Source organism: Sebastes umbrosus, chromosome 12, assembly GCF_015220745.1.
Source record: "Sebastes umbrosus isolate fSebUmb1 chromosome 12, fSebUmb1.pri, whole genome shotgun sequence".
Lineage (NCBI taxonomy): Eukaryota > Metazoa > Chordata > Actinopteri > Perciformes > Sebastidae > Sebastes > Sebastes umbrosus.
In genome coordinates, this window is record NC_051280.1 from 30,719,245 (window position 1) to 30,735,974 (window position 16,730).

Consider the following 16,730-nt stretch of genomic DNA (forward strand, 5'->3'; position numbering starts at 1 on the left):
TTCGACATACTATACTATGTCTTTTTTTCAACATACTATACTATACTATTTTTCGACATTATATAAGACTTTTTTTCAATTTTTTTTTATTTATATATTTAACTTTTTTTTTGACATACTATACTTTAACTTTTTTTCAACTTACTATACCATGACTTTTTCCATAAAATGTTTTTGACATACTATACTATAACTTTTGTTTTTTTTATAAGATTTTTCATTCAATTTTTTTTACATTTTATACTATGACTTTTTTCACGAAATTTTTCAATATGGTATATTTTAACTTTTTTTCATGACATTTTTCGACATTTTATACTATGACTTTTTATCATCAAATTTTTCGACATACTATACTATGACTTTTTTTCAACATACTATATACTATATACTATATACCTTGTTTAGTATTCTTCATAATATGGCCCAGGTATGTTACACTATATGTCAGCCCTATTTAGAAATATAAGGTTTCCATAGAGAGTAATAGATAAGAGGAAGAAATGTAAAGTAAAAGAGAAATAACAGAAGCAGTATGGGCGTGGGTACGAGTGATGGAGGCACTTGTAATCATAGCTGAAGCAACTCAGTAGTAGCAGTGGTAGTATTAATAGTAGTAGTAGTAGTAGTAGTGATACTTGTACTAGCAGTAGTAGTAGTGATACTTGAGGTAGTGGTGCAGTTTAGGTTGGTTTACCCTCCACTGTGTGTCTGCTTTGTCAAGCTCCAACCACACAGCTTGTGTCCTCAAATGATACATCATTAATCAACGATTAATTGATTAGCTGTCAACTATTAAATTAATCGCCAACTATTTTGATAATCAATTAATCAGTTTGAGTAATTTTTTAAGAAAAAAAGTCAAAATTCTCTAATTCCAGCTTCTTAAATGTGAATATTTTCTGGTTTCTTTACTCCTCTATGACAGTAAACTGAATATCTTTGGACAAAACAAGACATTTGAGGACGTCTTCTTGAGCTTTGGGAAACACTGATCGACATTTTTCACCATTTTATTGACCAAACAACTAATCAATTAATGGAGAAAATAATCAGCAATGAAGATAATCATTAGTTGCAGCCCTATTATATACTGTATACCAGTGGTTCCTGACCAGGGCTCCGGGGCGCCAAAGATCACAGCGGGTTCGCCAGGACTGGTCTGCTCTGAGGTTGTCCAAATCATAATAACACACTTACTGGATAATTTATACAAAAGTCTAGATATAAAACTATTTAAAGGGACTGTTTGTAAGAATCAGAAATGCTTGTTAACAGCGACACCTGTGGCCGTTAAGTCAATGAAAGTCAGCGTCCTGTTGCTCGCACTCGCGCTTGTGCTCGCTCTACATAGACACGAACAAACGACAAAGAGACTCAAAATGACTACAAAGACACAAATCAACTACAAAGAGACTCACAATGGCTATAAAAAGGGACGAAACAACTACAAAGAGACACAAATCAAATACAAAGAGACATGACGATGTATGTTGGTCTTCATTAGCTTTCAGCAAAGACGTAGACAGGAAACACGGGGGGGGGGGGGGGGGTGTTGCATGCAACAAAGGTCCCTGGAATCAAAGTGAGGGCATTGTGCATTAACCAACAGCACAGTTAGCATAACCTGAGAGTGCTACAAATAAAAATGTGTTTATTTCAAAGTCACAAATTATAAATTCAACTTAAAATTATCTTTGACTTTAAAACAAAAATAAATTAAAAGATGATGAGCCATGTGAGCTGCTTTGCTCTTTCCTATGTGTGCATTCCTATACGTGTTATCAGCCCGGTCACATCCTGCCACTAATCTCCTACAAAGTAATTACAGCCATTTCCAACTATTACATTATTACGGGTTGTCTGATCTCTCTCTGTGTGTGTTTGTGTGTGTTTGGTCAGTGTTTAAGATAAAAGTCAGGCTACTACAGAGCGACCCAAACAACGTGTGATAGAGGCCACACACTGTAAACAAATGGTAAACAATGAATTATGACCGATCCGTCCTCAAACACATCCAGAGCCTCCAGTTAAAGGAGTATATTAATCCACCTCTTGTTACACATCGACAGATATTTGACCTTTTACAAAGACCTCTGTACACAGCTTTAAAGGTGTTCTTAAAGAGGATATATTATGCTTATTTTTAGGTGCATACGTGCACCTTTGCATGCTTCCATTTAAAAAAAAAACGTTTTACTTCTCCCGTAGCGGCTGTGCTGCAGCACCCCTGTCTGAAACGCTCTGTTTGCGATCAGTCTGCTGCTAGGGGTCGCCGAGCATTCTGGGGCACGCCGTGATTTTTGGAGGGTAGCGTATAATATATATATATATATATATATATATGCCCATATAAAGAGAAGCTGACAGAGACAAAAGGGGAGATATGTTACAAAATTGAAGTTAGTTCATGATATCGATCCTTATGAATTAGGAGGATCTTGACAGTTTGCCACCGATTACGGTCACTGATGTGTTTTAGTGTTAGTGAACACCTGTTAGTAGTTCAAAATATGTCAATCTTTGGAGGCTGATGTCCAATTTACAAACAAATAGGTATCTGACATTAAGATCTACAAGTCAAATGCCAACTACGCGATCATCCGGACAAAGATAAGGTAGCTAATGTTATGTCAACTCAATACTAAGAAAACATCGCCTAATACTGCATATTTAATCTACCGGTATCTTGCTAAATGAAACCCATAACGTTAGCCTACCTTTGTGTCTAACTGTATAATACTACAATTCGGCTTTTGAATCTTATTCATTGTGCAGTGTTCTGTGTTATCTTTGCAGTAAATAGTCAGCGGATGGCACTCTTATCCTTTATACTCCGAAAATGACCATGTTGTCGGTGTCGTCACATTCCCTATTGAGGGGGAAAACGCTCTGACTTTATTGTATTTCTTTGAACGAATCACAATCATCTCAGAAAACAAAAGTGTGACGCGCGAACGAACAGAAGAACGGACGGACGGACGGACACACGGAGCGCTATATACCCCCGACCATGTTGTCGCGGGGGGTATAATAAACTAATTATTCACTTTTGAGATGGAAGAAATCTTTTTTTTTGTTGTTTTTAAAGGGGCCAGGTAAATAACGGTTAATACCTCATAACATAATTTCTTTTTTTTTAAATGTGCATTTGTTTGTGTGTATCCAGGACTGGTCGACAGCACGTTCCAGAGCTACAGTGTGTTTTACCGTCAGCAGTATTCTGCAGCCTACATCGGACATTTACACCAGGAGGTGGAGCCTAAGAAAGAGGGGCGGGGCCTATTGCTCACACGCGGGGTAAGAGCTGCACCCGTCAATCCGTCCATCAAACAACACTCAACAATCATCAATCAACTCACTCTGTGCAGTTTCTTTTAAGACGTTAAAGTTAAAGGTCCCATATCATGCTCATCTTCAGGTTCATACTTGTATTTTGGGTTTCTACTAGAACATGTTTACATGCTTTAATGTCCAAACAACACAATATCTTCCTCATACTGTCTGTCTGAATATACCTGTATTCACCCTCCGTCTGAAACGCTCCGTTTTAGCGCATTTCAACGGAATTGCGTTGCTAGGCAACAGCTTGGGTCCATGTTTACTTCCTGTCAGCTGATGATGTTATTTACATACACTGCAAACAGGAAGTTAACTGGGACACATTTAAAATGTTTACGTTTTAAAACTGTGAAATAATCTAAACATTGTAGATTTGTGACATCACAAATGTACAGAAATCCTGACGGCTTGTTTCAAACACACAATTTCTGAATACAGCTGTGTGTATTTATCTGTGGATTGAGCGTTTTGATACTTTCACAGTATTTATATATCACTTAAACCTTCTTTATAATGTAAATGACATGAAAATCTCACTTTTTTCCAATATGGGACCTTTAAATCTGTGTGTGTGTGTGTAGCCTCAGTATGCTCCGCAGGAAGCGTTGTACCAAGGGAGCGTAAAGTTCTCCTGCTGGGACGAGCAGGGAAAGAAATGCAAAGAGAAGTACACCGTCCTGAGAAGAGACTACAAAGTGGAGATACATGAAAACGCCGAGGTGAGTCTTTCGCAAACAAAATACGACATTCAGGATATAAATGATACGTAATGTATGCTACAGTGCTGGACATTGTCTGTCTGTGTTGTCCCACCTATAGACTTTCAGCCGTGGAGCTGCAGCCAAGTTGGTCCTCCAGCCAGCAGGGGGCAGTGTGTTCACCACAGAGGAGGAGTCCAGAGCTCACCTGGAGCAAACCTGCGCTGGAATACTCAACGGTAGTATTAACTTATTCATATATGTCAATATACCTGCAATATTTACTGTCTTAAAGCTGCAGTAGGCAGAATATTTTTGGCATCATTGGGTAAAAATTCCATAATAACCTTTCAGCATATTGTAATTCAAGTGTTCTGAGCGAAAACTAGACTTCTGCTCCTCCTCATGGCTCTGTTTTCAGGCTTTAGAAAATCTAGCCTGTGACGGGAGACTTTGGCCAATCACAGGCTGGTGATTCATTCAACGGAGGCAGCTGTCAATCACTCGCGAACTCCGATCAAACCAAGACAGCAAACTTTATTACTCCTTTAAACTTGACAAAAGGCAGCGCAGACCAGATCCTCACCTTACCTTTCACAATAAAAGCCCTAGACATATAATATTTACAGACGAGTATTTCACCTTGTCGTGTCGTTTATTCGGCACGTCCCCCGGTGTGTTAAGTCACTGGTTAATGAACCTCAGCTGCTTTTATTTTGTTGACCATGGTTCATGGTTCAGAGAAAATACAGTCAAGCTCACATCTGTAACACTGTTGTGTGTGTTTGTGTGTTTGTTTAGGCGTGAAGGAGGATACTTCTTCGGTGGTATCGTCTCCAGATGTGCTTGCCGTGTATCTGCACCAGCCTTATATGGGCCACACCTGCTTCCTGTTCCAACAGGAAGAGGAACGAGATCAATTCCTGTCTGCCCTCAAGACCTGCATTAGACACGGCAACCTTGGTAAAAACGCACATCTCACATCTCACATCTCACATCACTTCCTCTGATATGTGAAAACTAGAATTCATTAACAATGAAATGTACCCTCGCTTAATGAAATACACTCGGGGGTTTTACTGTTACAGTCTGTCTTGGTCTGGTATGGCCAGTAGCTTATGGTGGCTAACGTTAGATTACATCATCAAACTTGACTAACTCACTTAACTGAGTCAGTAGCCTGACTTGACTATGACTCTTCTCCTCTTGCACTACTATTATAACATGTTGTAGCGTGTGACCGACAAACGTTTTTAATGAATTTATCACAAAAGTAAAACACACGTGCGCCTCATAAGGAGACACGTTTCAAAATGAAGGTAAATTCAATGTGCCGTTATATTTTTTTATATGGATGGATTACTGAACGGGCCTACCGGGCCCTCTGTAACAACCAGGAAGAGACTCAAAACGACCATAAAGATACCAAAACCAAAGAGATGCAAAACCAAAGAGACGCAAAGAGACTCACAAAGACAATGAAAAGACACAAAGCAACTACAAAGAGACTCAAAATTACTACAAAGAGACACAAAGCAACTACAAAGATACACAAATCAACTATAAAGAGACTCACAACAGCTATGAAAAGGGACAAAACAACCACAAAGAGACTCAAAATGACTGCAAAGAGACACAAAGCAGTTACAAAGAGACACAAAATGACTGCAAAGAGACACAAAGCAGTTACAAAGAGACACAAAATGACTACAAATCGACACACAATGACCCCAAAGAGACACAACGTGACTACAAGACTACAAAGCTACTACATTCGGAAAGAAATCAAACAAGCCTATTTCACAAAATATTAAAGTAACCGCTTGAATTAAAACATTTAAATTTCATTGAAGAACAGTTAATTAGAGAAAATAAGAAAAAGCTAAGAAAACAAATAAGAATAATATAATAAGAAAAGAATATTTTTATTTTATTTTATTTAATCTTTATTTAACCAGGTAGTACTCACTGAGATTAAGAATCTCTTTTGCAAGAGAGACCTGGCCAAGACAGCAGCATTTAAACATACATTAAAGTTTCAGACGCCACAACATAAAACAAATGCAAAATAAATACACGGTATAATATCATACAAAACACATTAAAATCAAGTGTTTGAAGCCAAATATTCAGAAACACAGACAGCTCCCGAATGACTGCTTCTAGGTCTTTCAGTAATGTTTTAAATTCATCAAAAGTAATCAGATTTTCCAGTTTAGCTTGCAGTGTATTCCAGGAGAAGGGAGCGGAATAGCTCTTTTCATTATTATGCTACTGGTGACGTTATTTGAAATTGACTGATAATCCTTTTTAAAATGGTCCCAAACTGTATTTTTTAACTGCCACAATGGTATTTGAGTCCTAACCACCACCCCACTACTGAGGTGATGTGACGCTTCTGATGAGTCAAACAGACACGTCTTTAATGTCAGATGACTTTCTAAAATATTTAAAACCTGCTGTAGCAGAGCGCCGTTGCTCGTTGGCTCTTTTTCAATCCGTCACTCGTGTGGTGGCAGTTGCCCTGGCGACAGAATAAAAATATTAATGCAGTTGACTTCCTGTGTGGTTAGCTAGGATGGTTGCGCAAACATGGCGTGTGGTATCTGCACAGCCCCCGAGATATTCTCAGCAGTAACAGGAAACAACACACAGCTGGTCAGCGGTGACTATTTTACACTTACAGGAGCTACAATACAAAAAAAACAGTGTTGGTTTTATTAATCCCAAAGTAATATGTCACTCTTTTTTTTTTTTTTAAATAAAATTCTCACTTTACTCTTATTACTTTCTTGGAACTTTAATTCTTTTAAATTAAATGCATAAGTTAAATTCAGAATATTGCTCTCGTGTCAAAAAATAACTTTGCACGAAACCAGTGCTGACCAGAACTTTCTTTTTTTTATTTTACCAGATAAAATTAAAAGTAAATGAGAGTGTTTCAGCATATTTGAGTTAATGGGCCACAACCTTACTGTTCTGATTCAGTCTCAGCGCTCTCATCAGCTTAGATTACAGCGGTAGCAGGCACCTGTCTTCACGTTACACCTTCCTGCCCTGCACCAAACACCAAACTGACAAAGTATAGCGTCCATGCTGGTGAACAAAGTTGAGCATTTTGGATTCACTTTTGGGGAGCTGTCATGTCGTCCATGTTTATATACAGTCTATGGTGGAGACCAAAACAGAGCGAGAGTGAATATTTGACTAAAACTTACGCTTTGGCAACACAGGGAACGTCAGGAGCGCGTGGCGGCTGCGGAACCTGTTGTTTTTTATTTCGACGTTCATGTTAACAAGTTAGAGCAGCCACAGAGCCTGCATGAGCAGCGCAACTCGGCTGCGTGTCAGCTCCGTCTCTTCTTGAGATTCAAGGTATCACCTATTTTTACCGCGAGTTGCACGCGGTTCATAGCAACAACAGACAGTGAAAATGATCGTTTGACTGTATATTGACGTCATATCAGCAACATTACTACAGTTTCAATGTGTAGACATCTGTGGAATATGTCACGGACATGGAAAAAAAAAAAGTAAAGATTTATTGTTAAATCAACACTTCCTGCTTTCATTTCAAAATAAAAGCCAGAAGCGTTTTTTTTCTTTCTGTGGACAGAATTCCTTCAATTGTTAACACAAGGCTTTTATTCTGAAATATGTGCCGGACAGTGTTGTATAACATGCAGTTACTTGCACAGCTCCATGAATGAATAAAGTACTTGCTTTTAATTGTGGATTATCACTATTATTTACAAATTACCACACGGTTCTTAACTTTTTTCTGTCTAACATAAATATAAATGACATTTATAATGAAATGAAATGCCCATTATGAAAGACAAACTCATTGTAGAAAGAAAGGGCCGGTAGCTGTAGCAGCAGAAACGCCGCCGGTGTGGACGCCACACGCGTGAAACATGCAGCCGTTCAGCGAGGCAGCCGCCACGCACTGCTGACGTTTCCCTGTGTGGACAGAGCGTTAGCAAGGTTGCCAGACACCTGACTGTAAATGAATGCTAATGTTGCTTCATGTTTACTGGATGTCTAAATAAGCAATTGTTTTGCTAGCATATGAGCAACTTTATGTGTACACTTTAACCACATCCTAACACACGTCAGCGACCTCAGCGGGGGAAATGATTTCATGCCTCAGTTTTTAGCTGCATTAGTTTGATTCATACTGATGGTGACAAAGGGAAGTGCAATCATTAGTAGAGCTTTCTGTTCCTCAAATATGCTCCATCGATTCAGTGAAAAATAAGAATGCCCTAAACCCTTATGGGGAACAAGACCACAAAAAAGATATAATAAAAGGATACGGCAAAGAAAAAACAGAACATGAAAATGTTGAAAATTAGAGATGTGAAACCAAACACCGGTAAACACAGCAACACCAGAACTAACTGCAAAGGCTGAACAGTAGAAATCATAGCAGTGACAGCATCTATGCCTAACATGAAGAGTGCGTGACTTTTACATATAAATGAACATATGTTACATTCAAGCCCTTGCCAAATGAGTTCACACAAGAGGATGAACATGATTTCAACTTCCATAATATAACTAAGTCCTCCCCGCAGACCCCTGGTGTGATTCATCCTACGAGAGCCAGGCGTACGTCCGAGCCCTCCGACTCTACCGACAGGACAAAGGATGCTATGAATCCTGGGAAATGCTGCTGGGCACTGAGGAACAAGTCAGCAAACACACACACACACACACACACACACACACACTTCAGCTTTCTGCCTGTCCGTGGTTGTCTGTACACTTGCTTATTATTAATTTGTTTTGTTTGCGTCTGTAGGTGCTGGCCTCCCAGGTGATGGAGGACGTGTTGTCATGGTTACAGAGTCAGCTTCAGTCCAGAGTGAAGGGCAAGAAGACTGAAAGGATACGACTGTGGTTGGCAGTGAGTTAAACTAATACACCAACACAACACAGGTTGAGAGGGATGCTGCTCAACTTAGACGGTGTGTCTCCTACTGGGAAATGTATTTCCTCCGCTGCATTAGAGTCGCAGCTTTAAGTTAAGGTATAATGCACAGCGAGCCGGTCATTGTTGTGACAGAATCCCCCAACAGGGCGATGCTGCACAAGTGGCCATAAAAGGAAATGAATGATTTCAGTGCAATGCAGCTGTAACTTTTTAAGTATTTAGACATGCCTTTCCTCCAAATTGTGATTATAATCTTATAATTCTGTGACTTTTTAGAAAGTTGCATCACTTGCCAGAATTTAGATATCAATCTCTTTTCTATGCACCCTTAAAGCCCCCCCTCCTGCCAGTTTTACTTCCTGTTTTTTGGTCAACGTTCTTTCTTAAACAGAGAATGGAGTTGTGGTTAATAGTCAAACGAAATTCATTGCCACGGCAACCAGATTGCATTTTTTTTTCTACCCAGTTTAGATGAATTTACTGTTTATCAGCCCACTAATGAGACACGAATTAGCGCAACACGCCGACTCTCTCTCTCACTCGCTCTCTTCTTCACTGTCTCCTCCTGGCGAGGCGGCCGTCTGGCTGCTGCTGCACCGAGGGAGCCGCACCGCCGCACGCCGGCCACAGCTCACCGGAGGACGGATGGACATGTTGCCGCCGTTTGAAATGCAGTGTCAGGATGTTTTTGGAGCTGCAGCGTCCACCAGCACCGGCCGCTCTCGCCTCAGCTCCCAGCACCCCGGTGTAGTAACCTCCAAAACCTTTCCGTTAATTATAATCTCCAGAAGGAGACGGTAAAGAAGAGAGCGAATGAGAGAGACAGTCAGTGTGTTGTTTCGTGTAATCTACTGCATTGATTTCACACGTTCACCGCACACACACATGCCCTTGTGAAAATAAACACACTAAAGTAAGGTGGAGGAAACTAAGAAATAAAATGAAAACCCTCAGTTAGCTAATGAAACAAGTTGCACGAGTGCACCTGCAGCTTGGATGATGACCTTTGACCTGCAGCTTCTACTATAGTCATACGTCATATTCACATTTTCCCTACAACCTTTATTTTTTTCAAACAGTGTGGCTAATCAACTTAGTCAGGAAATGACTCAAATAAATATGAAATATCAAAATATACTGGAGGGTACTCAAGTGTTTTATGGTATGTTATTATTTTTAATATGATGTGTTTATGTATGTTTAGACAGTGCAGGCAACCTACACCTTGGTGCTGGAACAACTCACTGCAAGTCTGGAGGCTCTGAGGGAGGAGTGTCGTCAGACGGCGTCAGCCAATCAGGCGCTGATCAGATCCAACCTGGACCAGATTATGTCTTCTCACCGCTTCCTGGAGGAGAAAGTCAGAGGTACTGCACGTTGATGATTGACCCCTACAGTCTGAACACACCGAGGAAATTAATGCATTTGAAACGACCGTTTAAGAAGGGCAAACACGGTGCCGTTAAACCATTATCTGAGTTTCCTGTCTGATAAGAGTCCTCCAGTCACTCTTAAACAGTTTGTGTCCCGTACATGTGTGTGTTCCAGGGTGTATATGTGAAGAAGCAGAGAAAGCGTGCAGCGAGTCTGTAGCACCGTACACGTCCTCCATCCTCGAAGCGTTGACAGAAAACATCGGTGCAGGGATTCAGGGGATGCAGCTCACACTGCACACACAGATGGACTCGGCCTTCACACACACACAGCGAGAAACAGAGGAGACAAAGAAGGTGAGGATGTGTGCACGTTGGAGTCTACGATTAACGTCTTTACAGGGGGATTTCTTTTGGTAACACTTCATGTTACAGGTCCGCAAATATCATGGTAATTAGGTGATGATTAGCAAGTGATGCATTTGAAATTTCCCCTTTATTTACCTCAAAATGTATTAAAAATGACCCCAACATTATTTAATAATTGGATGGTTAACAACTCATAGCCTTACCAGACACAGTTTATTACCTGCTTTGGGAAATAATGGAATATTATTATTAAATAATGTGGGGTAGTTTTTGAGGTAAATATAGGGGTAATTTATTTTTTTTTAAATTGGAAGAACATTGCAAGGCATATAAATTTCAGAGCAAATAAATAGTCTTCTATTTTTCATCCATTTTTCCCTCCCACCCTCAACAATAAAGGAAATAACCAATATCACACTAATGGAAACAGTTACAACAAGACTTAAAGCAGCAATGACATCAAAATTAGAAACACACTACGCATAAATAAAATAAATAAAATAAATAAAATAAATAAAATAAATTAAAAAGAAATGTCTGAAAAATGTCTGAAAAACAGTTTGAAAAAAAAGTTTGAAAAATGTTGGAAAACAAAAGTCTAAACAATGTCTGAAAAAGGTAAAAGAAAAAAAAAGACTGGAAAAAATGTCTGAAAAAAAAGTTTCAAAATGTTGGAAATCAAAAGTCTAAACAATGTCTGAAAAAGGTATAAAAAAAAAAAAAAGTCAGAAAAATGTCTGAAAAAAAAGTTTGAAAAAAAAGTTTGAAAAATGTTGGAAAACAAAAGTCTAAACAATGTCTGAAAAAGGTATAAAACAAAAAAAAAGTCTGAAGAAATGTCTGAAAAAAAAGTTTGAAAACAAAAGTTTGAAAAATGTTGGAAAACAAAAGTCTAAACAATGTCTGAAAAAGGTAAAAAAAAAAAAAAAAGTCTGAAAAAATGTCCGTAAAAAAAAGTCAGAAAAATGTCTGAATAAAAAGTTTGAAAAAAAAGTTTGAAAAATGTTGGAAAATAAAAGTCTAAACAATGTCTGAAATAGGTAAAAAAAAAAAAAAAAGTCTGAAAAAATGTCCGTAAAAAAAAAGTCAGAAAAAAAAAATTTGAAAAATGTTGGAAAACAAAAGTCTAAACAATGTCTGAAATAGGAAAAAAAAAAAAAAAAAGTCTGAAAAAATGTCCGTAAAAAAAAAGTCAGAAAAATGTCTGAAAAAAATGTTTGAAAAAAAAAGTTTGAAAAATGTTGGAAAACAAAAGTCTAAACAATGTCTGAAAAAGGTAAAAAAAAAAAAGTCTGAAAAATGTCTGGAAAAAAAAGTTTGAAAAAAAAAAGTTTGAAAAATGTTGGAAAACAAAAGTCTAAACAATGTCTGAAAAAGGTAAAAAAAAAAAAAAAAAAGTCTGAAAAAATGTCCGTAAAAAAAAAGTCAGAAAAATGTCTGAAAAAAAAGTTTGAAAAAAAAAGTTTGAAAAATGTTGGAAAACAAAAGTCTAAACAATGTCTGAAAAAGGTAAAAAAAAAAAAAAAAAAAGTCAGAAAAATGTCTGAAAAAAAAGTTTGAAAACAAAAGTTTGAAAAATGTTGGAAAACAAAAGTCTAAACAATGTCTGAAAAAGGTATAAAACAAAAAAAAAGTCTGAAGAAATGTCTGAAAAAAAAGTTTGAAAAAAAAAGTTTGAAAAATGTTGGAAAACAAAAGTCTAAACAATGTCTGAAAAAGATAAGAAAAAAAAAAAGTCTGAAAAAATGTCCGTAAAAAAAAGTCAGAAAAATGTCTGAATAAAAAGTTTGAAAAAAAAGTTTGAAAAATGTTGGAAAATAAAAGTCTAAACAATGTCTGAAAAAGGTAAAATAAAAAAAAAAAAAAAGTCTGAAAAATGACTGGAAAAAAAAGTTTGAAAAAAAAAGTTTGAAAAATGTTGGAAAACAAAAGTCTAAACAATGTCTGAAAAAGGTAAAAAAAAAAAAAAAAAAGTCTGAACAATGTCTGAAAAAAAAGTTTGAAAAAAAAAGTTTGAAAAATGTTGGAAAACAAAAGTCTAAACAATGTCTGAAAAAGGTAAAAAAAAAAAGTCTGAAAAATGTCTGGAAAAAAAAGTTTGAAAAAAAAAGTTTGAAAAATGTTGGAAAACAAAAGTCTAAACAATGTCTGAAAAAGGTAAAAAAAAAAAAAAAAGTCTGAAAAAATGTCCGTAAAAAAAAAGTCAGAAAAATGTCTGAAAAAAAAGTTTGAAAAAAAAAGTTTGAAAAATGTTGGAAAACAAAAGTCTAAACAATGTCTGAAATAGGTAAAAAAAAAAAAAAAAGTCTGAAAAAATGTCCGTAAAAAAAAAGTCAGAAAAAAAAAATTTGAAAAATGTTGGAAAACAAAAGTCTAAACAATATCTGAAATAGGTAAAAAAAAAAAAAAAAAAGTCTGAAAAATGACTGGAAAAAAAAGTTTGAAAAAAAAAGTTTGAAAAATGTTGGAAAACAAAAGTCTAAACAAAGTCTGAAAAAGGTAAAAAAAAAAAGTCTGAAAAATGTCTGGAAAAAAAAGTTTGAAAAAAAAAGTTTGAAAAATGTTGGAAAACAAAAGTCTAAACAATGTCTGAAAAAGGTAAAAAAAAAAAAAAAAAGTCTGAAAAATTTCTGGAAAAAAAGTTTGAAAAAAAAAGTTTGAAAAATGTTGGAAAATAAAAGTCTAAACAATGTCTGAAAAAGGTAAAATAAAAAAAAAAGACTGGAAAAAATGTCTGAAAAAAAAGTTTGAAAAAAAAAGTTTGAAAAATGTTGGAAAACAAAAGTCTAAACAATGTCTGAAAAAGGTAAAAAAAAAAAAAAAAGTCTGTAAAATGTCTGGAAAAAAAAGTTTGAAAAATGTTGGAAAACAAAAGTCTAAACAATGTCTGAAAAAGGTAAAAAAAAAAAAAAAAAAAGTCTGAAAAATGTCTGGAAAAAAAAGTTTGAAAAAAAAAGTTTGAAAAATGTTGGAAAACAAAAGTCTAAACAATGTCTGAAAAAGGTAAAAAAAAAAAAAAAAAACTGAAAAATGTCTGGAAAAAAAGTTTGAAAAAAAAAGTTTGAAAAATGTTGGAAAACAAAAGTCTAAACAATGTCTGAAATAGGTAAAAAAAAAAAAAAAAAAGTCTGAAAAAATGTCCGTAAAAAAAAAGTCTGAAAAATGTCTGAAAAAAAAGTTTGAAAAAAAAGTTTGAAAAATGTTGGAAAACAAAAGTCTAAACAATGTCTGAAAAAGGTAAAAAAAAAAAAATGTCTGAAAAAATGTCCGTAAAAAAAGTCAGAAAAAAGTTTGAAAAAAAAATTTGAAAAATGTTGGAAAACAAAAGTCTAAACAGTGTCTGAAAAAGGTAAAAAAAAAAAAAAAAAAATTCTGAAAAATGTCTGAAAAAAAAGTTTGTAAAATACATAAAATATACACACAAAATAAACTAAATAAAATAAATAAAACAACAACGCCAATCCAACAAAAAAATAAAATAAGGAGGCTCAGTCGTCACAATCAGGCAAGGAGGTCAGAGATTCAATATGGTTTTGGAGAGGTATTCAAAATCTTTTCAAAAGAATTGAGGGAACCCTTAAAGGAAAAATCTAAGCTTTTCCAAACCAACGAACATTAACGTATCTTTCACCAACCTATTGGGAGTCGGAGGTAGAACATGCTTCCATTTAAACAGAATAAGTGGCCTTGCCAACAAGGTGGTAAAGGCGAGAACATGTTGCATGACGTAGAAATATTGGGCTGAAGGGTCACTCCGAACAGAGCCAAGAGAGGGCCGGGATAATAGCAGTGTTATATGCTACGTTAAGTGTGTTGTAGGATGTAATATACAGGTAATTTCAAAGACATTTCAAATCGATTACTTGCTAATCATCACCTACTTACCATGAAATTTGCGGACCTGTAAAGTGTTCCCAATTTAGCTTAAATTTCCTGAAGTGTTGAGTCTAAGTTTAGTTTACATTTTTATTATTAATATATTTTGGTTTAAGCTCACGATTGTGGTTTTGTGTGTGTTCTGCAGGCCTTGTCCCCTCTGCGCTCCATCAGTCTGGATCCGAGCTACAGGCAGGTGGAGAACCTGACGGAGAAACTGGAAGCCTTAAAGCAGCGGTTTGGACTGAGCAGCACTCAGAGACTGGTTCACTCTGCACAGCTGGAGATGGAGAAGGTATGGAGCAGCGTTCAGCTGGGTTTGGAACAACAACTTTCAAAGCCAAACAGAAAAAGTTGAAAGCCTTCAGTTGGTGTGACAGAGAAACACAGTGTTTGTCATTTGTTGTCTTCCAGCTGTTGGACAGTGCTGTGTACACCTTAGAGCTATTCCTCCAGTCATCAGCCAGACTGCAGCCGTCTCAAATCCCCGTCAAGATGGAGAGAGCTAAAGAACGAGTCCTGAAGGTAAAGAAACGATCACAGAGAACATCAATCGTGTCCCGCTTGGCACACGGGAGAGGCTTCAGTTGGGTGCATCACCTCACTGCTAGATACCGCCAGATCCTACACACTGCACCTTTAAACAAATACATGATATTAGCACGCAGTAAGTGAAAAGCATGTGTGTGTGTGTGTGTGTGTGTGTGTGTGTGAGCAGCAGCTGGACTATGACAGCAGAGTGGTCCAGAGGAGACTCTACCAGGAAGCTCTACTGGAGATCACTCTGCCGGCTCTCACCAGCAAGATGGACAACAAGTTGAAAAGTGTAGGTCTAATACACGACTGTCTCTTACACATTACAGTACAGAGTACACATTCATACTCACTCTCATTGCAGTGCTTTGATTCTACAGAAGTATTTACATACATGTGTTTTCTGTCCAGGAGCTGCAGCAGTTCGAGCAGTACATCTTCTCAGACTACAGCAGTTTTATCCTGGTTCAGAACGTCTATGATGATGTGCTGAGAAACATCCTCCGTAAGGAGATAGAGACAGGTAAACACACACACAGTACACATTTACCGTATTATCTTCATTATAGTGTATTTTACGTATTCTTTGTTTCTGCATTGATTCAGTTTCTCCAGGGAGATCATTTCATTACAGGTCAAGCAGTTTAAAATAAATGCTCTTGCTACAAGAGACGGACACATTTTTAAGAACTCCAACGATGGTCTAAAAACACTGTTTCCCCAAATTCATGAAATATAATTCCAGCAGAGAAATTACCTTTATTTAAGTTAATATTTGTTTTGCCTCACTCACATTTAAGAACTGTGACACAATCAGGCTGAGGGGGTTTTCACATGTAGTCCTTTTTAAACGAACCAAACTCAGTCCTCCGAACTCAGACCAAAAAGTGGACCAACAGAAAAGGGACTCGGTTCTTTTTGCGTTCACATTGTCAGTTCATTTGAGAGAGGACTCGGCTCTGTTTCTGGTCCACTTCAGCTCTGATGAGGCCTCAGTCCTGCTTCTGTTCACACTATAGTCCTACCTTCATCACTCTGCTGGTCAATGCTTTCCCCTTCAATGACATCTTTAGTGTTGGCACAGGCGCTTCGACACAGACTACTGTCCAGTTCGTCGTAAAACGGGACCACTGTGTGTCTTGTGTCAGAGGATTCTCTGCTTTTCCTCACTTATCAGTATCTATTTTAAATATTGCTGTGACAACATCTCAAGTTTATTGCCAAAAACTGCATTTTACAAGATGACACTTCTACACAATTTTTTTCTCTTCCTGTTGATTTCAACACGGATTTGTTGTTCACAACGTAACTTTAATGCCGATCTCCCCATTGCATATTTGTACTGAATATTGGCCGATAACGATGGGTTGCTGATCAAACAGACCATCCTTAAGGGCTAAAATACGATGGCAAAGGGCAGAGCGAACCTGGAGCACGTCGTGTTCACAATGCACAGGTTAAGCAAACCAGGACCCGGACTTAAAGACCACCTCCCCAGGAGGTCTGAGTTTGGTTTGTTTCAGAGGGGTCGGAGTTATTTTGGAGTGTTCACATATACGCACAAAAAATGCTGACTAATGGCTCTAAGTTCGGTCCAAG

At 37.1% G+C, this 16,730-nt stretch overlaps 1 protein-coding gene across 4 annotated transcripts in view; it reads left to right on the forward strand.

Moving 5' to 3' along the window:
* LOC119499438 (protein Niban 1-like) overlaps positions 1-16,730 on the forward strand; it is a 30,865-nt gene that overhangs the window by 573 nt on the left and 13,562 nt on the right. For 2 of the 4 annotated variants that reach the window (XR_005209397.1, XM_037788757.1), the window contains exons 2-13: positions 3,170-3,300; positions 3,924-4,061; positions 4,162-4,279; positions 4,842-5,003; positions 8,621-8,736; positions 8,848-8,952; positions 10,184-10,346; positions 10,528-10,709; positions 14,746-14,892; positions 15,012-15,122; positions 15,316-15,423; positions 15,543-15,654. Coding sequence is in view for 3 of the 4 variants with exons in the window: in XM_037788757.1 (XP_037644685.1) it covers positions 3,170-3,300; positions 3,924-4,061; positions 4,162-4,279; positions 4,842-5,003; positions 8,621-8,736; positions 8,848-8,952; positions 10,184-10,346; positions 10,528-10,709; positions 14,746-14,892; positions 15,012-15,122; positions 15,316-15,423; positions 15,543-15,654 (1,593 nt within the window). In the remaining variant the exon portion in view is untranslated. Of the gene's footprint in view, positions 1-3,169; positions 3,301-3,923; positions 4,062-4,161; positions 4,280-4,841; positions 5,004-6,091; positions 6,706-8,620; positions 8,737-8,847; positions 8,953-10,183; positions 10,347-10,527; positions 10,710-14,745; positions 14,893-15,011; positions 15,123-15,315; positions 15,424-15,542; positions 15,655-16,730 lie in introns of those variants that run through there. The other 2 variants (XM_037788758.1, XM_037788759.1) reach the window with 2 other exon arrangements.